Source organism: Cervus elaphus, chromosome 33 (genome assembly GCF_910594005.1).
Source record: "Cervus elaphus chromosome 33, mCerEla1.1, whole genome shotgun sequence".
In the NCBI taxonomy this organism is placed as follows: domain Eukaryota; kingdom Metazoa; phylum Chordata; class Mammalia; order Artiodactyla; family Cervidae; genus Cervus; species Cervus elaphus.
Window position 1 is genome coordinate 76637560 of NC_057847.1, and position 26894 is coordinate 76664453.

Here is a 26894-nt window from a genome sequence, read left to right on the forward strand (position 1 = left end):
TAAAACTCATTATTTTATCATTAATAGGATCCTCCATTGTAAAACCCCTGACTCTCTTCCAGCCTCTTGCATCCCTACTCTCCTAGCTTTCTTATAGCACAGAGGGTCTCAAACTTCAGTGAGCATCAGACTCACCTAGAGGGCTTGAAAACATGCAAATGTCTGGGTCCTAAGCCCAGAGTCTGTAATTCCATAAGTCTGCAGTGATATCCTAAATCCTGTACTTCTAACAAGCTCCCTGGGACCAGGACTACTGGTGCAGTAGTCCTCTGGAATGATTGGTCCAGCAAGGTGGAATCCTTGTGGATCTGAGATCTGATCGTCTGAAACGGTTGGCAATGACCTTTACACACACTTCACCTGCCTAACTTCTATGCATCCCTCAGGACTAGGGAGGAGTATTATCTCCCACTGGAGAGGGTTGACCATCACTCCTTAGACTCCTTCAGCACCCAGTGCTCTCCCCTTCCCAGGAATGTGTAATGGTGTCCCACTGCCTCCAGCAGGGCTTTGAGATTAGGGACCGCTGATGAGTTCATCACTATCCACCTGTGCTGAACATGGACCTCGCCATGTGGAGGGGTCTCAATAAAGGCTCCAATATGAGAGTGTCTGGGTGACGTGAGACCCCCAAATCAACCAGAGTAAGAGGCTCGAGCTTAGTGGCGGTGATGAGGGTGGGGAGGACATTGCATATTTACCCTTAAAACGCCAAGAACTGCTGCTCCAATGGAACTTGGTCTGTGAGTAAAGGAGCAAAGGCGAAAAGAGCAGAGGCTGTGAGGAAATGAACACCAACCTGTAGGAAAGGACAGCTCCCCCCTCTTTCCTTAAACGGGCATCTTCCTCTTAGGCACTCACTCACACATACACTCCGCAGGCATGCCTGATGGTCCCTGGACCAGAGTCTCGCAGTCTCCCTGCCCACGAGGTGCTTCTTGTCATACTCTTCACACCGACATCCCATTTCCTTTTTTTTTTCAGTTTCTTTTTTAATTTTTTTCATTTATTTTTATTAGTTGGGGGCTAATTACTTTACAATATTGTAGTAGTTTTTGCCATACATTGACATGAATCAGCCATGGATTTACATGTGTTCCGCATCCCGACCCCCCCTCCCGCCTCCCTCCCCATCCCATCCCTCTGGGTCTTCCTAGTGCACCAGCCCTGAATACTTGTCTCCTGCATCCAACCTGGACTGGTGATCTGTTTCACCCTTGATAGTATACTTGTTTCAATGCTTTTCTCCCATTTTCTAATGAGGAACCATTTAGGGCTTCCATGTCAGACAACTCACTGCGTGTGTGCCTTGCGGCAGGGTATGTAATCTTCCCAAGCTTTGGCGTCTCCTTTTTACAAATGGGGAAAAATACGAACCTCCCAAGGCTGTTAAGAAGAACATTAAATTAGGCAAAATATGCTAATTAGTTTCTTTTGCCCCTGGAGAATGGATTGCTTAATCCAAATGAAGAAATCCGTACGAGTGGCTTAGACAAGCTGTGATAGAGAATGCAGAGGATATATTTAGTTTTGTCAGTTATTTTCTCAGTGCTCTTAAAACTATGCTCTGAGGTGATCACACACTTCTTCCTCTGCCAGTAGGATCCTTCTCTAACCTTTATGCATCTTTCAACGCTTTCTTCATTTTTTCCTGTTTTTTTTTTCATATTGTTAAAGAGCATCTTGCTTCAAGACATGTGCAAAACATGAATGAAGACATAGATCTTCACAACCAGACCTCCTGCTGCAAATTAACACCAAAGGGGAACATTCGGGCAGGCGGTCACCACAGTGTCTGTTCAGGAAAGTCCAGTGTGTGATAGAACTGCTTTTCTTAAACACAACACTGTAAAAAGATGGGTCCTTTTTGTTAATATGTTGAATCCGTGGTAGCCAAGTGAACTTGGGGATCTGAATGCTTAACATTCCTGTGTCTGGAGGAATTACTAACTTTCCAGTGGGAGAAATCTCTAATCCTTCTTAAACACATTTTTTTAAATGCGATTTCTCCATCTGTGACATGGCTGGTGCACTTGCATGTGATTGAATAGTGCTGCAAAGGCTCGGGGTATTGCAAAGGTCTGAGCTCCCTGGGACTGGCGACGTGTTCCTCTCGTTGGCCTTCAGTGGTGCTCAGAGAAAACCTGTCACACTTCTGAGCTCTCTAACAGCGGCCTCTCGTCTTTGTTATCAAGAGCATCTGTGAGGAACTCAGGAATCCTGACTGAGTGCCTCCAGAGAAACAAAGTCTTTGCGTGTGAATGGGTAGCCTGGCTCTTGTAGGATGGGGGCAGACCCCAGGAGAGGAAGTCAGGGGACAACTGACCGCATTGTCCTCAGGCATAGGTACTGCAGTAGGTCCCTAAATCAGTTCCCATGTAATTAATGAGGTGATCTATACACATCTGAACCCTCTTCCCAAGGGATTGACTGTCCTCCTGGAGAGCTGTAGAGTAAACACATCTGGAAACAAAGGTGTCAAAGTCTGGTTGGGAGCTGAATTATCAAAGAGAGAGGAATCCAACCAACCCAAAGGGACTTAGGCTTACTCTGAGTGTGCTGAGAGCCATGTCAGTGTATGACAAGACCCACTGCGGTATTGTAAAGTGATTAGCCTCCAACTAATAAAAATAAATGAAGGAAAATAAAAATAAAAATAATGTGTTCCTCTTAGTGTTACTGAACACAAGTTCAAGTGCCTAATGCACAGTGAGGTCAAACAAACTGAAATGACGAAGTCTGGAGCAGAGAAAGATGTGTTTCAGGGACATGCAAGGAGATGGGTGGCTTGTGCCCAGAAACCTCCCAATTCCATGAAACGTTGAAGTAAAGCATTTTAAAAGGCGAGGTGAGGGAGAGGTGGGGTTCATTGTTGCAAACTTTGTCAGATCTTTGTTCTCGAAGCTGTCCAGTTGGTCAGGTCAAAATGTTCCTTTAAATCTCCGACAAGACAAATGTTATTCTCTGTCCTACAACTCTTTATCTCTGTATGAATGGAAAGACGTTATACCCTTAAAGGCTTGGGTCTTAAAAATGGGCTATGCTGGATATGTCAGGCTATAGGCAAGATTCTTAAAAGCACTAGAATGCAAAGGTAAAAGAAGCAAATCTAACAGGGAGTCAGATTTGTTCTTCCCCATTACAATAGGTGGCTGATAGGATGAAATAAATTTAAGCACAGAAATCATTTAGAGCATTACAGGACTCAGTGTGTGTTCTATACACGTTCCTATGTCCTTCAATACAGACATATCACATATGTCTATAATGTGATATAATGTCTATATGTGATGTAATGCATATCACACACACACACGGACTTGGAGTAGGGTGAGGGTAGTGCAGAGAAGTAGTGGATGAGGGGAGAGGAGGATAGAGACAGGTAGAATTCGCACAAAGGGGGTTTACTGAAGGGCTTTAGCAAAGGGGATAGGAACATGACAGAATGGTTCAGAGGGAGGTTGCAGAGGTTGAGTCCAGCAGGGCAGTTATAAGGCTATTGTGAGAATATGGATAGTGATGAAGGCTTGGACAAGTGTCTGCTCAATGCAGTGTGAGGCACACTAAACTCCACTCTCAGATTTCCTTCATACCACGCTCCTCACACCATCATCACATCATGCTTCAGGTCTTTACCACTGCATCAATGGTTTGGGATTAATGAAGGAATTAGGAAGTGAAATATTGAGTGACTCTTCATTCCCAGGAATGATTTATGTGATTCTTGTAGAGGCTTTTAGAGTAAGCTTCTCTTAGATCTACTGTAAAGATAGGACCGTGAAGCTCGGAGAAGTCAAGAAACTTGTCTGAAGTCCCCCAGCTAGTAAATAGCAAAACCAGATTTGAAATCTAGGTCTATGAGACTTCAACAATATTTTCTTTTTTTCCTGCCTTATTGATCAATTCAGTTTCCTTAAGATCTCATGGCAACATGAAGATATATTTTCTTAGAAGTAACCTATGTCATCACCACTTATAGCATTGATAAGGTCCCTAGATTAGCTAGACATGTGAGGGACTGCATTGCAGGTCATGAATGATCAGATGGATTGGGAAAGAGGAGATAGTGCCATGGAGTGGAGAAAGGAAGAGTCTTCTCCCCTCAGTAATATTCCTACCATCACTGTTGGGCCCCCTTCCAAGCTGTTTTGGCCTCCAGGCAACAAGACGTGTGTGATGGCTGGGAAGCAGGGGTGAGGGGTGGGGAAGGGCAGCACCTCCTTCCTTCTGGTTGTTCCTGGAATCTTAATAAACCACTTGAGCATGTCTTCTTGAAAATTTTCCAAATTTCTCTGAGATGACTTGATCAAGGCGTATCTTTTCAGTAGTAACTCAGATTGCATGCTTATTCATGTCAGAAATCACCCCACTCTCACAGTCATCTACAATGTTTGAACTTTGTACTGTTCCCATAGCAGGGGGCGTGCCCTTCTGTGTTAGCTCACGGCGTCCGTATTACTGTCATGGCCCAGTAGGTGTATGCGCCGTGTTCCCTCACTCAGCACTAGACTCCTAAGGACTCAGTACCTAACCCAGACTCTGGTGCAGAGCCCGGGGGAGGCTTTGGAACAGAGCAGGAAGACACAGCTGCAGGCCTGCACACAAAGAGTTTCAAGGCGAGATTAAAGTGTGGCCGAACAGGAAACGGGGCCAGCTTGCGTCCCCTGGGCAGTAAACCATTGAATCAGAAAGTGAAAAGCATTATTGTAGGGGAGATCGTGGGGTGTCAGCCTCAAGAGTAGGCTGGGGAGGAAAACGAGGTTCTCCGCGTATCCGAAACACTGTTAATGCTCCTAATCCCTCTCAAGGATTTAACACAAGTGACATGCCAGACATGAAGGCGTCCCTTTGTATGCATTATCACTTTATATGGATAAGCACATCTGATGCTCACAGCAGTCTTCCCTGAAGGATGCAATTACCCCATTTTATAGATGAGGATATCAAGTCTTCAAGATACAGAGCTGCCAACATGACCCAGTTAAGCCACAGACATCACAGTTTAACATCCATGCTCTTATCTACATTATGATCTTCATTATTCTATGACTGATACCAGCTTGCTGTCCGTAGTCTCCACTTGGTTTTGGTGAAGACTGATTTCAGAGGACAGAGGTAGATGCATTGATGGGGTGATGGGGGAGAGGGTCTGAGAAAGTTTGGGATTGGTGAAAATCCCTCTGTCTCTGGACTATTTCATTTTTGGGTCTCAGATGTATTAGCAACCTTGGTTAGAACCACTTTATTCCATAGGAATAAATTATGAAATTGTATTTTAAAATTAATTACCAGAAAAGTATGATTTCATTTTTACTTTTATTTCAAAACTTCAGCTTTCCAAAGGATATTTCTAGCTCCTTGGTCAAAAAAAAAAAAAAAAAACACACACACACAAAAAACTTAATTTATCACTGTGTATGCTCAAGGTGAGGATTTTAATTGCTTGGTGAATAATAAAAAAAATTGAGTTTTCTCAAGTAGTTAATTGCAAATAAGAATAATTTTACCCCCTTCATACACCCATTCACCACCATCCCACCCACATAAGATGGTATATAATGGATCTGTTTTAAATTATAATTAAATATCCTTAATATTCTCCTATTACAAAAGTAATAAAATATTTTTTGTAAAAGTTTATATGATGAAAGAATAGAAAAATAATACAAAAATGCCTATAACAACACCTCCAAAGAAATCACTATTAATTATTTTAGAGGCTACTTTTAGAGCAGTTTACATTCACAGCAGAATTAAACGAAGTACAGAGGAAGGTATAGAGCCTTCCAGCATACCCCTGGCTCTCCCAAACTCAAGTCCCCACCCCCATCACCGTGTCCCCGTCAGAGTGGTGCGTTTATCACAGCTGATGAGCCTACACTGACAAACGACAATCACCCAATGTCCACATTTTGCATCATGGTTCTGAAGAGGAAAATTTGAAAACTTTCACCCAGCTAGAGGTAACCTCATGCTCATTCTGCTTCTGTAACTCAGCTAGCTCCTTGCAAAGTCACGTGGGAAAGCCCAAACTATACAGAGCCTAATCCTCACCCTCTAGCAAGCTTCCCTGATTTAAAGACCTGATGGGATGACTTGTCCATGGAAGGACATTGACCTGCTCCTGAAGAATTATATTGGATTTGTGGGACTAACGCATATTCCATTTTGCCAGCCAACTGGCGGGGGGCATGGTATTGGAGACTATCCGTCCCTCCCTTTTCCTACTTCCCGTGGACCAAGGTGAATCGTTGGGAGTCCCAGTTTATAAAGACAGAGGCCCCACCAAAAAGCTCAGGTCTCTACAGATTGGAGACTGGAAAGATGACAATGGCCTCCTGAATGCATATCCAATACTACGGGCCAGCCACAAGGGCAGAAGATGGGTCCTGGGGCTACTGAGCTGAAACTTACATCACTCACCCTTGTCAATTACCCAGCCCTTGTAATCCTGCTTAGCCACGTGTGTGTAAAGGTCAGGCATCCTCCTACTGTGTCCTCACCGCTGTGTCCATGTGCACGAGACCCCTGCTTTGAACTAGCCTGTTAACAGTCAGCACTGTCCACTAAAGTCTGGTGTCCCGCGCTGTCTATGAAAATTCTCTAACTCCTTTGTTCTGGGCTCAGAGCTGGAAGTGTTAACTCCTCTGGGCGCACTGCAGTAATGAGCATGCTTTCTCCAACTCTCCGAGTTTCTTGATGGTCCGACTTCTGCAACAGTTCATTGCTGGTGTTGTACATTCTCTAAGTTTAGAGTCGCATATAATAGCATGCATCTTATCATTTCAGTATCAGTATTTTCACTGTCCTGGAAATCCTCTGTGCTCTGCCAGTTCATCTTTCCTCTGATCAACCCCAGGCCTCTGCTGGCCTTTTTCGTGTCCCATAGATTTGCTTTTCCTAGAATGTCATGCAGCTGGACTCATAGAGTAGCATTTTCAGATTGACATCTTTTCATTAAGTAATATGCATTTAAGGATTTTGTTTGTTTCTTTCTTTTCATGGCTTGACAGTTCATTTCTTTTCAGTACTGTGCAATATTCCATTGTCTCAATGTACCACAGTTTGGTTATCCATTCACCTGGTGAAGTGTATTTTGCTTGTTTATAAGATTTGGCAATCATAAGTGAAGCTTCTCTAAACATCTGTGTGCAGGTGTTTGTGTGGACACAAGTTTTCAACTCTTTTGAGTAAATACCACAGAGTTAGATTGCTAGATGGTATAGGTAGGGTACATTAGTTTTGGAATAAACTGCCCAGCTGCCTTCCACAGTGGCTGTACCGTTCTGCGTCCCCACTCTCAATGAAGGAGACGGCCTATTGCTCCACACCCTCCTCCTCAGCCTTTGGTGGTATCAGCATTCCAGGGTTAGGCCATTCTAATAGGCGTACAGTTAACAGTACCTCATTATTTCAATTTTCATTTCTCAGGTCACATGTGATGTGGAACATCTTTTCAGATGCTTATTTTGCCATCTTTATATATTCTTTGGTGAGGTAGACTCCTCATATTTGAAAGTTGCTTAGAGAGTAGTTCTTAAAAGTTCTCATCACAAGAAAAAAATTCTGTAACTATGTATGGTGACAAATGTTAAATATACTTTTTGTGGTGCTGATTTTGAAATATATATAAATATCTAATCATTGGGTTGTACACTTGAAGCTAATATAATGTTGTAGGTCAATTATGCATCAATAAAAAATGAAAAGAAAATTCCTATTAACTTTTTGACATATAATTTTCAGATATGTTTATTCATATCTGAATAAACTTATCTCATAAACTTATCTCTTATAATGGATAAGGAAGCTGTGGTACATATACACCATGGAATATTACTCAGCCATTAAAAAGAATTCATTTGAATCAGTTCTAATGAGATGGATGAAACTGGAGCCCATTATACAGAATGAAGTAAGCCAGAAAGATAAAGAACATTACAGCATACTAACACATATATATGGAATTTAGAAAGATGGTAACGATAACCCTATATGCAAAACAGAAAAAGAGACACAGATGTACAGAACAGACTTTTGGACTCTGTGGGAGAAGGTGAGGGTGAGATGTTTCCAGAGAACAGCATGCATATTATCTATAGTGAAACAGATCACCAGCCCAGGTGGGATGCATGAGACAAGTGCTCGGGCCTGGTGCACTGGGAAGACCCAGAGGAATCGGGGGGAGAGGGAGGTGGGAGGGGGGATCAGGATGGGGAATACATGTAACTCCATGGCTGATTCATGTCAATGTATGACAAAACCCACTGAAATGTTGTGACGTAATTAGCCTCCAACTAATAAAAAATTAAAAAAAAAAGAAAAAAAAAAACTTATCTCAATCATAATTACCAGGACTTCCCTTTTTGCTTTCATAAAAATGAATATTCATTTTTTATATGAAAACTAAAATGGTATATATCATCGGCATAAGATAAGGCAGGCATGATAAGGATACAAGATATTTACCCTCTCTGTTCAAATAGTAAATCTGCTTTTACTGAATATTATTTTCCAGTGAACCTAAGTTTAGTTCAGTTCAGTCGCTCAGTTGTGTCCAACTCTTTGCAACCCCATGGACTGCAGCACGCCAGGCTTCCCTGTCCATCACCAACTCCCGGAGCTTGCTCAGACGCATGTCCATCAAGTCAGTGATGGCATCCATCTCATCCTCTGTCATCTCCTTCTCCTCCTGCCTTCAATGTTTCCCAGCATCAGGGTCTTTTCCAATGTATTATTTCTTCTTTGGCCACATCAGGTGGCCAAAGTATTGGAGTTTCAGCTACAGCATCAGTCCTTTCAATGAATATTCAGGACTGATTTCCTTTAGGATGGGCTAGTTTGTTCTCCTTGCAGTCCAAGGGACTCTCAAGAGTCTTCTCCAAAACCACAGTTCAAAAGCATCAATTCTTCGGCGCTCAGCTTTCTTTATAGTCCAACTTTCACATCCATACATGACTACTGGAAACCATAAACCTAAAAGAAACTTAAGGAACCTAAAGTAAAAACTCAGATTCCTTCTCAACAGAGGTCTAGGGAAACTGTACTATTCAGTCAGGGTTGAAACAGTGAACTATATTTTTCATCTCTGACCTTGAGCTGGGGAGGAAGGGAGAAAATGACTCCAACTATCAGAAGCAAGTTAATAAGGAGGATAAATCATGAGAGACTATTACAACCAGGCATCTGACACAATAGAGCCTGACTTGTATTTGCATCTTGTCCCCTCAAGCAAAAGCTGACTATCACTAATGAGAGGTTTTACTTCTAGGCTGATGATCAGTTCACTCTGAGTGTGTGATGGTTGCTTGCAAATGAATATTTCCCCTGAGTCTAGTTACACTGGGTCTGGTCTATATGGTTCCCCTGAGTCAGTACCCTATAGATGTCAGGAACATTTCAGTTAGTTGAACAACAGCTAAGACAGGAAAGAGGGGGAACATTCTGAGGATGTGCACTGATTTCCCTTCCTCTCTCTCTTCGTGCCTAGAATCCGACGTTGCTGATTTTGATGGCCGAAGCTCCCTGCTCTACAGGTTCAATCAGAAGCTGATGAGTACTCTCAAAGATGTGATTTCCCTGAAGTTCAAGAGCATGCAAGGAGATGGGGTCCTCTTCCATGGAGAAGGACAACGGGGAGACCACATCACCCTGGAGCTCCAGAGAGGGAGGCTCGCCCTGCACCTCAACTTGGGTAGGTCAAGCTTTGCCCCGTCCCTGGCCATGCTGGGCTGCAGGGAACTCCTTCTGAAGCAGGTTATCCTCCTAGTGTATCAGCTAGACGTTGCTGTGTCACCGTCGAAGCAATGTATTTTCCTTATCCAAACTGGAGAAGAAAAATCCACGTTTTTAAATGTTTATAAGCCATAAATAGCATGCTTTAAACAAGGTAACTTTGGTAGGTAGGGAGAGATACAGGTTAATTTAAGTAACAAACTAGCTTGAGTAAGTTTGAACACACACACAGCACATATATTACAATATAATAAGGTTTGCTCACCATCTATTATACCCTTATGAAAGTTAAGTTCCTGGGGGAAAATGGAGAAGATACATTTTAATTTTTGTTTGTTTTGTGAGGGAACAAGGGGTCATGTGCGTGGCATCTAAGTTTCTGGGCCTTCTCATGTCTTATTAAAGGAAACTCTGTTTTGTCTTTTTTTTTCAAGTGTCCAGGCTGTGCTAGGGTGAGTCCTATATTTGCCAAATGCCAGCAAATTTAGCACAGAACGCCCTCCTATTTTCTATATGTTTAGGACTCAGGCCTCCTGCGGTGGGTTGGAATCCATCGTTCCTGCCTCACTACTGGTAGTGACTGCTTGGTAGTCAACTAAGAGACAGTCAGCCTCCCTCATGTGAAAGGTGCTTTGTAAGGAAGCGCGGGCCAAGTGCAGAAGGCAGGGAGTAGAACTCCCAGATTCGCAAAGGCAAACCGAGAGGCTCTACTGCAGAGAAGGGACCGGGAGAAAGTGTTAGGGAGATGAAAAAGGAAGAGGCCACTCCCGTAAGCATGAGTTTCTGCCTCCCATTGCACATTTATTAGCGATAGGGGAAGGTGTGGAGAGTATACTTGTGGAAGATGATTATCACCGATTGCCGAGTATTTCTGATCAAATAGTAAAGAAAGAAAGTCATAGCAGAATTCAGTTTGTAGGCTTAAGTTGAAAGCCTAGAAATATCACAGATAATTTTTTGTCTTTTACTAATTATTTTTAGTAATAAGTTTTTTACTAATTAGCATAAGAATGCAGAATATTGTGAACTCATCCCCAAAACCAAGCAAAGGAGATATTTATTTTGAGGCATTTCTGAGCATCTCCTTAGCCTCCATGAGCATCTCCACTGCCTCCATGGCAGTGCTAGCAAGGAGAACCTCAGGATCCCAAGTTTAGTTCGTTAAATTGATTTCTAATGCGCTAAACTAAATACACAGCAAAGGCATCTTTAGAGTCTCACCAAGAGGAGAGCTAAAGAGGATTCACTAGTAGCCTAATCAGTTTTGTCCACATACCTAAAGGAATTTATCAGTGAAGTCTATGAAAGATGGGCACATTTAGCAGAAACATATCAGTCGATTAACTGGTGTTCAATTTTCATGAAAGGAGAATGGATGGAGTGACTTCCTCCCTAACACCCAGTAACGAGTCGTTCACAGAGCATTGCGGGTAGTGGATAAAGTTATTGCCATTTCCCCCGAAACTCTGCCCCAACAAGCATAACGCAGTGAGGTACCACAGTTTCGGTCACGGTGAGCAGGAGGGAGAGGAAAAGGTGTGATTGTGTGACAGATTTTACCTGCAGACAGGGGCCAGCTATTTATTTTGGCGTAAAGTTCATAACTTCCAAGCCTCAATTTACTTATTTCTAACCTGGGGTATTATTAATAACTACCTAGCAGGGCATGAATGTGAAAATTAAAAATATTCAAAATGAATTTTCTGTGATCCAATCTGCCCTGCTCAGGCATGTACACCTCTTTGTGGCCTCACGGGCTATAGCCTGCCAGGCTTCTCTGCCCCTGGAATTTTCCAGGCAAGAATACTGGAGTGGGGTGCCGTTTCCTACTTTAGGGGCTCTTGTCAACCTAGGAATAGAGCTTTCATCTCTTACTTCTCCTGCATTGGCAGGTGGATTCTTAACCACTAATGCCACCTGAGAATTTTCTGTGTCAGTAAATAAACACAGTGAAACTCTTCATATTACTCATTATTTAACTAACAGTATCTGAATGTCCCACATCCTGTAGTTTGCTGGTCTTTCTGGAAAGAAGTGGGTCGATTAAGATGAAGAAGACCCTCTCCTGCTGTGATATAAAGAAGACAGAACAATTCTCTTCCAGATTTCCAACCAGCCCAATCCCTAACGGTGTTGGTGATAATGGGAAATTTCATGTGGTGAATTATTCGGTAGTGAAAATATGTTTAGTCTGTATTCCACAACGTTTGGCATTTTTCTTCTGCTTTTGGATTTTATTCGTCTCCTTAAGTTTACCATGACTGAGTATTTCCTGTCCTTAGCTCCTTTAAACAGTTACACAGCATACTTATTAAATAGCGCAGCTTTTTGTGTTCCTTCTCTAGAGAGACACTGAGATATATTAGTGTGTTAGCTCTGTATATCTCTGTCACAGCCAGCGAATCTTTGGGAGCAGTGAGTTAAGGGGGAAGGGGGAATGGTAATAGCTTTTGATTTGCCCGTGAGAGAAAATCTGTAACTTAGGTGACACAAGGCAAGATGACACTTGCTCGTGGCTGGGTTCTGGAAACCAGAACAGCCAGCTGCAGTGGGTGCTCCAGGCCAAGCGAGTTGTCGGGAAAAGACGTTTTCACCTCACCTCTCAGAGCCTGACGCGATGCACATTCTCTCATTGGCCTGCTCACCCTAAGCCTGAGCGACTCTCCCCCTGTGATCTCCACAGGGTGCAGTGTCCTATCCGGTCCTCAAAGCAGCCCACTAGGCACATAAGCATTAGCCCCAAGTTACCCATATGGAATATTAAGCTGGAGGAATATATGTCAGCTGCTCAAATGATGCAGCTAGTGATTAGCGTAGTCACAATTAAAATCCAGTCATATTTACTGCCTTTTAAACTTATTTTCAGATTATAAAATATATGTCAGTTTTAGAAAACTTGAAGAAAAAGAATTATAAGTAAGAGGGAAAAAGTCACTCAAAATTCTACAACCCTGTCATCCTTCTATTAATTTTGGTGTATTTTCCAAGTGTTTTTTCCTTAGCTATTTATATAAAAATTTTACATATTATATAAAATTAATGTTCCTTCCAAGTTGCCACACAACCTTCAAAATAGAAAGAGTTTATACTATCCATGATCAAGGTTTTTTTTTTTTTTCTTTCTTTTCTTAAAGAAATGAATCAAGATAGAGAGAGAAATGAAGAGAAAGAGGAAGAATATAAGAATTCAAGTTAATGGGCTAAAAATGGTGTTAGGCCAGGGAAGGAGGGAGTTTCCCTCTTAACAGCAGTGTTCCCTGTAGGGACAGTTCTCCAACTATGTTCCTTTTCTAATTTGTGATTTTACAATTCAGTTTTTTAGGCTGAATGGAGTGATTCAGTACCATGGACAGCTACAAAGGAGGCCCTTTGGAGATGCATGGTGTGCTGTGGTTCCTCACAAGTGATGCTCTTTGCTGATATTCTGATTCATATTACTTAGTTACCTCTGTGGCAACGGACTTGAAAGACCATGTCAATGCTGCAGTCAAACTAGGCCTTCCCCTTTGACTGTTCTCTTAGCGTACAACAATGATTTTTCTAGAGCTACTAATGGGACAGAAATCTCTTCTCTCAGTCCAAAAGGAAGTTAATAGAGATTCCTCTTTCCACTCTTTGCACATCTCATTCAGATCACCTGTGGCAGTTTGCCCTCTGTAGAATTGCAACAGCGCAAACTCGTACTTGCAGGTGGTAGAATCAAAGAGCAGAGGCATCACATGGCTGGGGAATTGTGGTAAGAACTAAACAAAACATCAGTCACACATGCAGACCATTCATCCTTACAAGAGTCCAGTGCTTTTGAACTGAGGCAGATTGTGCAATAAGGCAGTCACAGGAAAGTGAGAACCCTGAAATAGCATAAACGTGTGTGGAACACGCTGTCCTTGAGGGAGCCAAGAATAGGTTCAAAGGCAAAGACTCTGACTGCATAACCAACTCACAGAGGTTTCTTGGATATCACTGAATACTCTGCACCTACTCTAGGGAGTCCAGTGAATGTTTACTTTAACTTTTTCAAATTCAAGCATTTTGATCATCCGTGATACCCAGTTGGTTGCCCTGGGTCACAGAGATCATGTAGTTGCATAACTGTGGACCCAAGCTTAGAACCCTCTCCAATTCAAACACAAGGTCCTGACATTAATCATTAAAATGTTATAAACTTTCATGAAACAAGTAGGCATTGAATATTAAGAAGTTGCTGTTCACGTGTTTAAGTTTTAAGAATGGAGAGACTGGGGTGGGATAGAGGAGTCCAGAAAGTCTTCTTGGATCCAACTTCAATTAGCTGGAGATTTTATTATGAAGAGGAAAGAAAGACAGGAATTTCAGACAAAGTGTGAGTGTGGTAATTGGCACCACATTTTATGTAAATTGTGTCATTCACGTACAGGAGTCCATTGAGGAAGTACGTTAAGCTAAGCAATGGGAGTTAAAAGTTTGAATTCACCAGTTCTGATTTTCAAGGAGGTCCCAGCCTGGTAAAACAATTATTGTGATTGACTTTCTAACTTTGTAGTATTAACCAAAAATAGATAGCTGTGTATCATCGACTCATTGGAAAAGACCCTGATGCTGGGAGGGATTGGGGGCAGGAGGAGAAGGAGACGACAGAGGATGAGATGGCTGGATGGCATCACCGACTCGACACACATGGGTTTGGGTGAACTCCGGGAGTTGGTGATGGACAGGGTGGCCTGGCGTGCTGCGATTCATGGGGTCACAAAGAGTCGGACACGACTGAACGACTGAACTGAACTGATTTATCATAGAAACCATATTTTTTAAGATAACGAAGTCACAAAAGATAGATGTAACTTAGGAGTCAGATTGAGCAATGACCCCTATATCTAGAGAATGTTTTATTGAATAAAATTTAGAAAAAAATTTTTAAGAACTAAGGGCATGAATTACATTTCTTTAGTGATACATAAGGATTTGCTCTGATTTGAGGGTCAAGTTCACTGTAATCACATGGCTTCCTGTTAGTTTTTATTTTCTTCAGAAGACTTCATTTGAGTACTTGAGAACATTCGTCAGCCCTGAATTTTGCTAAATAGGGGTCTGTATAATCCTGGATAAATTAGGGAGGTGAAATTTGCCTTCCCTGTCTGCATCATGTCCTTCCCTCTTTGGGTTGCTGCATTTTCCTTTTCCACAACTCTCTGCTTCCCGATCCATCAAATCCCTTTCCTGGTATTATTACTAAGCTATACAAACTCACGCGTGTGTATGGTGGGAGGCAGGTGGCCGGAACATAAGGAATGAAGGTATCAATTTTTCCAATAGGAGTAAGTAGTAAGAATATTTAGCTTTGGAGTCATAGCTCTGTGTGTAACCTTAATTCTTTGTGACCTTGGGTATATCCTGTGGCTTCATTGAGGTGAAGCTTTTTGTAAGGCTGTGTTCAGGAATAACAAGAACAACCTATGTAAAATGCTTACCTCTCTTTAACAGAAAAGGAACTTAAAAATACAAGCGAATACCAACATTGATGGTCTGAACAACTAAATGTGAGAAAGTTAATCCTAAAGATCAGGTGGATGCAGGCATTGGGGACCTCCATGCTAATGGCCCTCTATCTCATCAACAACAAAATCTTTCCAAGAGTGACTTTTTGTTGAAATACAATCTTAAAAAAGAAAGTTTTTGTTCCCATTTGCTCAAGTTATATGAAGTCTGCAGACTGTGAAAGATAAAGTGCCATCCATATTTAAACTGTTAAGACCAAGCAAGGTGATTTAATCAAAGGAGATTTTGAAGTGAAAACAGAACAATAAACATGCTAAGGATCCAGAAAAAGGCTAGTTCCAAGGGTGAAGAATTTGATATGCTTATCTCTAGTATGTTAGGATGGGATAGGGGAGGAGGAGAAGAGCAAATTAGAAATATTTTGCAGATATTTCAAACTTCCTATAAAATTTTTCATATGCTTTACGGTTTTGGATAATATTTATATAGTTTCATTTTAACTATGTCAAACTACATGAAAACAAGTTTTAATTTAATAAGTAAATCTTTTTTAAAATTTTTTTTCCCATGTGTTTCTGGCCTAAAAAACACCATCTGTGGAGTTTTATCATCTTTGTGTACCCCACAATTACCCATAGGTGTTTTTATCTTGCCTTAATAAATTGGAAACTAGTTAAAACTTGTAGTTGGACCATAATTGCCACTGAGATATGACTTGAAGTATATGTTATAGAATGAAGAGTTTGATAATCTTTTGAGAATGAAATTTTTTTCTTAATTTCTAATAATGAACTTTTCTAGGTAAAATGGAAACATTTCTAGGACTAACCTTTTTTCTTCATAGTAACACCTCATATAGATATATTTTGAAACACTCTACTTGATGAATAGCAGAATTTCCTGTTCATCCAACTGTTAAAGTGGACTGATTTCCACTCAATTTGTTTCAATACATGTATTCTTGCCTGGGAAACCCTATGGACAGAGGAACCCTGTGCACCTCCAGCCCATGGGGTTGCAAAATAGTTGGGTATGACAATGATTAAAACAAAACAAAGATTTCTGTTTGTTAACATAAAATGATTTATGGAGAGGCTAAAATATGTTCATGTCTGTGATTTTTTAAATTAAAAACATACTTGTAATGCAGGAGATATTCAATAATTCACACATCAGTCATATAGTTAGCCATGGAGGTCAAGGATTATGCTTTTAATGAAGTTTAGTATTGTTTCTTAATATAAAAAATATTTATGCTCTAAAATATATAAAGAAAAGAAAATGAATAAAAACTAAAATTGCAGTCAGTTTGACCTCTTCATAATCAAATTCATCTTTTGAAGCAGGAATAATAGTGTAGAAAATATCAAAGTATTTAATTTTAATGCTTGTTTTTCTTTATAAAAAAATCAAAATATCACTAAAACCCACCCAAACAACATATAATAACAAATAAGTAGGAGGAAAAGATATGATTCCTTTACTTTTTCTTTTTGTGACTTTCATTGGTTTTACAGTTTCAAATGTTTAATGTTTTTGACATATTAGTAAATTCTTAAATGCCTTTTTAACCTTTGAAGGAAAAGGGAAGGGCATATCAAATTTAAAGTGAAGGCTCTAATATTAAATTTATTTGAGTATATTAACTTAGAACTAATAGTTTATAAGACACGGTAAGTCTCCTTCAACCAGTCATTAGTCCTTGGGCATGTTTTATTTTATAAATAAATGTTGACTCCTGTGTGTGTGTGTGTGTGTGTGTGTGTAGGAGAGGGAGGGGGAGAGAGGCGAACACAAGTATTTTTTGTTCTGTTTTGACTGGTAGCGCTTCTCGTCGCTTGCTGGAGCAAACCTCCTAGAAGTCATTTCCCAGTGAGTCTCTTTTGTTATGTCCACTCCAGTATCCAAATGACGTTCTAGGCCCCCACATGCCAGCAGCCTCTCACCGCCTGGAGATCCCCCCTGCTTGGGCTCTCTTCACCTGTGCCCCTCATCCTCCACCCACATGACTGCCAGTTTCCCTGCCAGCCTTGCCTGCTGATCAAATCCCCATACCGCTGTCAAAACAACCTTCCTAAAATGTTAGTTTGAGCCAGTAATCCCTGACTTATTAACTCGCCAGTGGCTCCCATTTCTAAAAGGTAAAACACAAGCTGTGAATCGGCTCACACTGGCAACTGGTCCTAGGTGGTGTCGGCCAGCCCACATGGTCACGGCACTCTGCTGCACGGAATCCCTCCATGGGGTTCTTCTGGACCCCTGGTCTTGGCAGCTGCTTTTCCTGGTTAGGCAACAATGCTCCTTGTTCTGGCCGACTTTCAGGCCTGGCCGCTCTCTATAATGCGACATCCACAGCTTCCTACCCTTCGTTTTCTTGGTCCCTTGCCTTAACTGCTGTTAATACAAGCAGCACCCTTCTTATCCACTCCCTTATTGTGTCTCCACGTTAAAACCTTCAGAGAGGGAAGTGTGACTTTTAACTCTTTATCTCCTGCGACAAATCAATACCATTTTGTGGGTGGATGGAAGAAGGAAAGGAAGAGAGGGAGGAAGGAAGGAAGGGATGGAGGGAGGAGGAGGAAAAAGTAAAAGATCTAATAATGTATCTGCATGATTTGACACATTGTAAGGACTCAGAAGATGTGGAACAAATCAATGTGTCATTGAGCAAATCAATTAAAGTCAGCTATGAACTCATCAGCACTTCTTTTTCAACTGCAATCGGTTGGATACCGTCCCCCCCACCCCCATAGGAAGCAGCAGTGTTATTTCGTGCAGGAAGCAGTGACTCGGGACCATAATGGAGGTGGGTGTGAGCAACCCACGGGGGAAATGGCAGCTTCTGCCCCCTGAATGCCACGCTGTGGAGCAGACTGCTGCAGCTGTTCTATAAAACACATTTTAGGAGAGACAAGAGAGACATTTAGCTCTCAGTTACTAAGGGTACTGAATACATAAAACACTGAAAAATTGGAAGGTTTACATATAAGTAAAATTAGTTGCATTGAACTGTTCATTTTGCTAAGTCTGAGCCATTCTGTAGGAAAGAAAAAAAGTAAAGCTCTAATCTTTTTGACAGAAGGATACAGGCAGGAACACCATAAAACTGGAGGTGAGATGAAGAGAAGGGGAACCAGAGGCGCTTGGTTGAAAAATGTTCCTCTCACGTCCTCCCAAGAGGTGTGTTCCAAACTCAGCTCGGGCTGAATCAACACATGACCCATGCCACGATCAGAGTCAAAAATCTGACTGGATCTGAATTTGAACCTTGGCTACATCTCTGCCTAGGAATGCTTAACCTCACCAGACCTCAGCTTCATAATTTGCTAAATGCAGATAATCATTTTGCCTTAGAGCATCAAACTTGGAGATTATACAGTCTGTACTTAAATGCCCTCGATAGAGTAGGTATTTGAAAATTGCAGCTAAAATGATCATTTCCTCTCCATTGCCTTTGCCTACATATTTACCTAACTCAGTGGGCCCGCTGTCTTCCCTCTACTTATCCAGCATTCACTCTTCTGCTAAAGTACAACCCAAGATTCACTTTCTCCTTTCAAGAGCCAGTCAAGTGCAAAGAATACGCATTCTTACTAAATGTGATGAGTTCTATTTTCAATATTATTCATACAGCTATCCAGATCTGATTTCTCTTATTATGTAATTGCACCAGACCTAGAAACATGTTCTTTGATGTCTAAAAGGGAGTGTAGATGTCAGTTGATGGAGAACTTGGTCCTGGGATCTGTGGGGGAAGTTGGTATTCCATCCCAAGCCCAGGACAGTTCTGGGTTTGTAGAGAGAGAATCATCCTTTACTTTGGATAGAGAGAGTTGGCCTCGCTTGCGGAATATTCTGTTTACAGCACTGCAGGCTGCCCTGGGTACAGACGCCATCCTCTCTTCCTGTTCACAGATGACAGCAAGCCTCGTCCCAGCAGCAGCGCGCCCTCGGCCACGCTGGGGAGCCTCCTGGATGACCAGCATTGGCACTCCGTCCTCCTGGAGCGAGCTGGCAAGCTCGTGAACTTCACCGTGGACAGGCACACCCAGCACTTCCGCACCAGGGGCGAGGCGGATGCCCTGGACATCGACTACGAGGTGAGCTTTCTGTCGCTTCAGACCCTTGAGCTCCTTGCTCAGGATCAGCGAGAAAATCAGTCAGCGAATGAGCAGGTGAGAAGATGTGGGGCCTGGAGCATCTTCTCATCTCCATCTAAGTCCAGGTAGCTGACCATGAAGGAGCCCATGGAGAGAGTCTGAGCTGTGAGCCTGGAAAAAATGCCTTGGCAAATATGGTGGTGACTCAGAAACTTAAAAGGCATCATGCAGTCATTATGAAAAATTCAGTTATATAAACTTATAATCCATCAAAGCATTTTTAAAAGGTACTAAATTCATTTATTCCTAATTAATATATCTCTCTCCATCTATCTATATGTATTTGAGGTTATTTACTTCTGCTGTATCTGTGTGGTAGAGATACAGTCTATTTGATTGCTACAGTGCCTCGCTTCCCAACTCCAAGTTGAGTGACATCTCTTTGATAGTTTGAAATCCATCATGGTGGGAATATTTATACCATAGGTTGTGGCAAGTCTGATAAATCAGGGGTTGATATATTTCTTTGTTGATTCTCTAGACCAGAGATTGGAAAAACTACATCTTGCAGGGCAAGTTTGACTTGAAGCCTGTTGCCTTCAGCCTGTCAAGTGTTGTTTAAAAAATTAAGGGAAAAAAAAGCATATGTGACAGAGACTGTATGTGATTATGGATAAAAGAGTTCAGTGAAAAATCAACAAAAGCAGTCTATAAAAATCAGTTGGTTTATAGAATTTATAATATGATTTATTGTATATTTTATTATTATTTGTAAATTCTGCACATCACTTATATCAGTAAAATAACATAATATCTGAATGCATTTGTGCGCCCGCATACACAAGCATGTACAGAGATGTGTGTGTGTGTGTGTGTGTGTGTTACACTGTGAACAGCCAAATTTTGAACATTTATCAACACCTCACTTGAAATAGGAGGTTAGTGAGAGCTAAAACATAAGAATTAGGGAAGACCCACCTGATGATGAGTCACAAGACCTATGTTATGGGGGGAAAGGAAGAGGATGACTTTTTGCAGAGTAGTGAGATGGCCAGACTTGTGTTTTAGAGGAGTCATTCTGATTGTTTGTTTCAGGGGCCAGTCCAATTAGTATCCCCTGGAAATTTGTTAGAAATGGAAATACCCAAGTCTCATCCAAAACTCAGGAAAGAGGGACTCAATCATTCATTTTTTAAATGTCTCTCCTCTAGGAGACTCTGATGCACCCTAATGTCTGAGAACAACTATATTAGAGCCGTTACTCTGAAGGCAGCTCTGAAGTTACTCCATAGCCTAGATCTGTCTGTAGTGGATGGCTGCTGGACAGATGGTTGGAAACCCTGCTAGGAGACAATGTCAATCAACAGTGCTATATACTAGAACAGTGGAGGTGGAGTTAAATGACTGAAAACTTAGGAGCTGACTTTTTTTTCCCCCCATCACTGTTATGAACTATAAGAAAGATGTCCTCTTTTGATCTTAATCTTTCTTTAGTATACTTTTGATAAGCTATGCTATTCATTAATTTCAAAAGAGAATTTGTCACTGTTTGACTCAGAATGCAGTATATCAGGTAGGTAGTCTTTGTTTTTGTTTTTTAAGTTGCTGACAACTAGAAATCTATGACTATCAATTACTCTCCTTTGACAACATCATTTAAGTGATTGAAAACACAAAAAATACACATAATGTTGAAATCATCTTAAAGAGGTCTTTTTTGAACTTGAAGACAACACAAAAACACAAAATCAAGCTTCAGCAATTCCCCAAATGCTTTACTTCTAATGGGCTGAGAGGGGATTCTAAAATTCACCCAGTTGCCTGATTTAGCATTTATTTTCGGGTCAATCTCTACTTATCCATGGTCTCCAGTGTAGAGGATCTGTATAGAATCACAGCATAGTAGCATTAAAGTGAATGTCAACATTTATAAGAGAAATCCAATGATGTTGCTTAATTTATTAAGTTGAAACAGATTTCTTCTAGAAATTCTTAAATTTGTTGGTACCTTGTGAAAAGTATTTCCTAGGGGAAAAAAACACCTTGAAATATTGCTGTGAGGCAACCTCTGTTTCAGATAAGCCAAACCCCTTCCAGAGGATGCAGCCAGTTTGCTCATGAGAATATAAGAGAAGACAGACTGGCCATAACGATGACATTACACTGGCTGCCCTGACTCAGGAGAGTTAGGTGTTGGGGATGTCTCTCAAGCAACTGGAGCTGTCCGGCCTTGAAGACTCCCCATCAAGGCTGGGCGGAGAGAAAGGAGCCTGTGTCGTAATCGCCACTTCACCACTAAGTAGTTGGAAAAACCTGGAAAGTGAAAACTCTTAACTTCAGTTGCCAGAAGCAATATGAGCATCATTACTGCTAAATAAGATATCTGAATCTGAGGTCTATTTTTTAAACTGAAGTCATAGGTGATTTACAACTTTGTGTTACTTGCTGGTGTATAGCAATGGGACTCAGTTATAACACATTCATTTTCATATCCTTTTCCATTATGGTTTGTTACAGGATATGGACTATAATTCCAAGTGCTATACAGTAGGTCTTTGTTATTTATTTATTTTATATTTAGTGGTGTATATATTAATCCCAAATTCCCAATTTATCCCTTTTCCTCCTTTCCCTATTGGTAACCACAAGTTTGTTTTCTAGGTCTGTGAGTCTGTTTCTGATTTGTAAATAAGTTCTATCGCATCATAGTTTAGATTCCACATGTAAGTGCTATCATAAGGTATTTGTCTTTGTCTTTCTAATATACCTCAGTTAGTATGACAATCCCTAGGCTCATTCATGTTGCTATAAATAATATTATTTCAATCTTTTTTGTGGCTGAGTAATATTCATTGCATATATGTATCACAAAATGAACATTAATGTTGCCTTCATGCCTTGGCTATTGTGAATAGTGCTGCAGTGAACATTGGGGTGAATGTATCTTTCTGAAGCATGGTTTTCTCCAGTTATATTCCAAGGAAACTAAGATCATGGCATCCGGTCCCATCACTTCATGGCAAGTAGATGGGGAAACAATGGAAACGGTGACAGACTTTATTATTTTGGGCTCCAAAATCACTGCAGATGCTGACTGAAGTCATGAAATTAGATGATGTTTGTTCCTTGGAAGAAAACTTATGACTGACCTAGACAGCACATTAAAAAGCAGAGACATTACTTTGCCAACAAAGGTCCATCTGGTCAAGGCTATGGTTTTTCCAGTGGTCATGCATGAATGTAAGAGTTGGACCATAAAGAAAGCTGAGCACTGAAGAATTGATGCTTTTGAACTGTGGTGTTGGAGAAGACTCTTGAGAGTCCCTTGGACTGCAAGGAGATCCAACCAGTCCATCCTAAAGGAGATCAGCCCTGGGTGTTCATTCGAAGGACTGATGCTGAAGCTGAAACTCCAGTACTTTGGCCACCTCATGCAAAGAGTTGACTCATTGGAAAAGACCCTGATGCTGGGAAAGATTGAGGGCAGGAGGAGAAGGGGACCACAGAGGATGAGATGGTTGGATGGCATCACCAACTTGATGGACATGGGTTTGGGTGGACTCCGGGAGTTGGTGATAGACAGGGAGGCCTGGCGTGCTGCAGTCCATGGGGTCGCAAAGAGTTGGACATGACTGAGTGACTGAACTGAACTGATTCCTAGGAGTGGGACTGATGGATCACATGGTAGCTCTATTTTTAACTTTTTAAGGAACCTCCATACTGTTTTCCATCGTGGCTACATCAGTTTATGTTCCCACGACAGCACAGGAGGGTTCCCTTTTCTTCACATCCTCTCCAATATTTGTCATTTGTAGACTTTTTGATGGCAGAGAATCTAAGGTGTATGTTATAACAATGCTGTCTATTAATCAGAACCTATGTTATTTATATAACAGGATATCTACTGTGAGGTCACATGTACACATTTGAGTCTTGCTAACACTGATAGAAGAATGATTGAACTCAGGTCCCTGAGTTCCAGGGACCCATTGTCAGAGTCAGCCCTACTTCTCCAGAGCTGTACCCTATCAAATTCTACATCAGGGACAATTACATATTCTGCAAATCTAGGTTCCTCTTCAAAGTTTAGCATGATGTGTTAGTATCTGGGAAGAAAATATGGTCGCTTTCATTCCTCCATCTTAGATTATGTCAAGGATAGCATTCCAGTGACACAGTGCCTTTCTGTGAAGCATCTGGTAGGGAGTTTGACTCTGTCACATGTATGCAGTTGTCAGATTCTCCCCTCACCTGGAAGGCACACATAGACAGGGGCCCATAGAACCTTCTGCCAAAAAAATAAGCAGAAAGAATGTAGATCCTTTACTTCTCACTGTCATCACAGCTCACATCACCCAGCCCATGGGATTTTTTTCCCAAATGCTTCTGAGACAAATTATAGCAATTAATTTTACTTTCAGCCTAGAGCACAAGGGTTTAAGAAAAGAGATTTTTTTTTTTTTTTTTTTTTGGGATCTTAGTGAGATTCCATTTCTCTGAAAGTCTGTAACCTAAGATGTCTTTTCTTATCAAAAGTGCTTAGTGATCCTTTTCTACATAGCCACCTTAACAGTACCAAAGCCATTAAAAGCATATTTTTACATATGCTATGTATATCACAACATAAATGATGAGAAAATAATTTAAAAAAATTGAAAAGAATGTATTTTAATGAGAATTCTTAGTTAAAGCTTCATTAAATCATATAAGCACTTAAAAATACATTATCTACACGTGTCTTCAAAAATAAGTTTTATTGAAGTTTGAAAGAAAATATGAGATAGTACTTTTATAGTCAAAGATTGAGGAAGGTCTTTCCAAGTATGACATAAATTTTAAAAACCTAGAAATAAAATATATTAAAAATTTTACACATAATTATTTTTTAAATCCACATGAACTTCCACAAAAAATATGATGTAATGATATCATCATCCCAAAAACTTGGAAAAGTATTTCAAAATTTAATTAATGAATAAAAAGCCCACACAAATAATTTTTAAAATAGTGACTCAATAGAAAAATAAAGAATATATAAAAAATATAGACTGCTTTCGAATATGTAAAATGATGCTCAGTCTTACTCATATAAAGAAGGAATGCAAATTCATGCTACAAAGATATTTTAAACTTAGACTGCAGGGAACACAAACATTAAGTGTTGTCACGGAAACGAAGGAAGCTGAATGATTTAATCCATTGTTTGTGGGAATATAGTTAATACGATACCAAAGAAAAGGCTTATTGTCAAAATTTTACTGAGTGTCCTTCAATTCAGCAATTCTGTTTCTAGGAATTTATCCTACAATTATAAGCAAATGTGTGCAATGGGGGTATATGTCAGGAATAACAAAAAGTTGAAAATTCCTCAAAAGTTCATCAGAAGGATGTTAATTAAAAATTCTGGTAAGCTCTGTAAGAGAAACAGCTCTGCCAGGGTGCCCCAGTGGTCTCACACTGTCCACTTGGACCAAGCAGCCAAAGCCATGCAACACAGCTGATGTGAGTCTTGGCAGGACATGTTGGATCTTCCTGAGACACAAGACGATGGGGGCCTGCAATTACTGGCTACAAGGCCATTGCCCACTTGTCTCTCTGCCTCATAGAGGTCTATCCTGATGTAATTTCTTCTCACTCTCTAGGTTCTAAGGATGCTTGAGGCTTTCTGCTGTGCCCTTTTAGAATAGATTTGCATCACATAGAATTGCTTAGCTTGATGTTGAATCTGGCCTCTGTACATCCACACCAAATTAAATCTTGGAGACAAAAGAGGCTTGCTCCTTGGAAGGAGAGCTATGACAAAGCTATTAAAAAGCAGAGATATCACTTTGCTGCCAAAGGTCTATATCGTCAAAGCTATGATTTTTCCAGTAGTCATCTAAGGATGTGAGAGTTAGACCATGAGGATGGCTGAGCACTGAAGAGTTGATACTTTCAAATTGTGGTGCTGGAGAAGACTCTTAAGAGTCTCTTGGACTGCAAGGAGTTCAAACCTGTCAATCCTAAATGAAATCAACCCTGAATATTCTTTGGAAAGACTATGTGAAGCTGAAACTCCAATATTTTCACCACCTAATATGAAGAGCCAACTCATTGGGAAAGACTCTGATGCTGGGAAAGATTAAAGGCAAGGAGGAGGTGGTAGCATCTCCAAGTCAAGGACAGGACTTTGAGCAAACTCTGGGAGATGGTGGAGGCCAGCGAAGCCTGGCGTGCTGCAGTCCATGGGTCTCAAAGGATGGGACATGACTGAGTGTCTTGAGGGGGAACCTCCAGGCTGCATTATTGTTTTCTGACTGCCCCTCCCTTATCTCTGCATCCTCTCCCTTCCCTGATCAGCAACTGCTTGAACCTGCCCATGGGAACTTGGAACATAACAGAGGCTGAATGAAGCTTATTTCCTATAATCAAGAAACTGGGAAACAAAGAAAAAGTTCTGTTCTCAGATGCCCCACAGTACCCTTCTAGGTTTTTTTTTTTTTTTTCCTTCAATTTTTTTTTTCCATTTATTTTTATTAGTTGGAGGCTAATTACTTTACAATATTGTAGTGGTTTTTGCCATACATTGACATGAATCAGCCATGGATTTACATGTGTTCCCCATCCTGAACCCCCCTCCCACCTCCCTCCCCATCCCATCCCTCTGGGTCTTCCCAGTGCACCAGCCCTGAGCTAGGTTTTTAAGCTGAAGCCTACAGTTAGATCTATAGCAATGAAGACTGCCACAGCTCACCTTATGGCCATCTGCCCTCACATTTAGTGTCATCTGTTCTGGTCTACGGGACTGGGAACTTCACTGTTTGGCTCCTCTTGCCTTCACTGTCTGCGTAAGTCACATATCATTCAAGTCTCACAGTGGCACCTTTTATCTATATGTGGATCCACCTGGCCTTTGCCTTGGGCTCACCTTGTTGAAAAACTAGAGCAGAAAGCTTGCGTGCAGAAAAATAAATGGAAGAAAATAAAATAAGGAAAAAAGTGGATGCAAGGTGGAAATAAGGGGAAAACAAGGGAAGAAAACCACCAAGCTCCTATTTCGTGTGCCATTTTGTGATTTTGTTCAGTCCTTCAAATAGCCTGGTGAGGGAGGGTATTATGTTCTATATCACAGACATAGAAGACAAGAGTGACTAATGACCCTCCTGTTCCTATTTCTCAATAGCCATCCAGTAACGGAAACAGTAAAGACCTTGATGCTGAGAAAGATTGAGGGCAGGAGAAGGGAGTGACCGAGGATGCGATGGTTGGATGGCGTCACTGACTCAATGGACACGAGTTTGAGCAAACGCCAGGAGATAGTGAAGGACAGGGAAGCCTGGCATGCTGCAGTTCATGGGCCTGCAAAGAATAGGACATGGCTTAGCAACTGAACAGCAACAAGCAGAAAGAAACAGGGTTTGAATCTAGATCTGCACAGATCACCAGAAGTCATCATGGTGACCAGCCTTTCTCTCTGAACGAGGGACAATCCCTTAAGATCCAAGCATAGGCTCTGGTCCTTATCTTGGCCTCTGCACGTAAACAAGACTTAAAAACACATTCCTGGATGTCATTTTTCTTTCCAGTTCTAATTTAAAATTTTGT

At 41.1% G+C, this 26894-nt stretch overlaps 1 protein-coding gene across 1 annotated transcript in view; it reads left to right on the forward strand.

The window, feature by feature from the left end:
* Positions 1-26894, forward strand: part of CNTNAP5 (contactin associated protein family member 5) — a 995558-nt gene that overhangs the window by 458646 nt on the left and 510018 nt on the right. Inside the window, exons 5-6 of the mRNA XM_043894748.1 lie at positions 9491-9694; positions 19126-19310. Coding sequence (XP_043750683.1) covers positions 9491-9694; positions 19126-19310 — 389 coding nt within the window. The remainder of the gene's footprint in view (positions 1-9490; positions 9695-19125; positions 19311-26894) is intronic.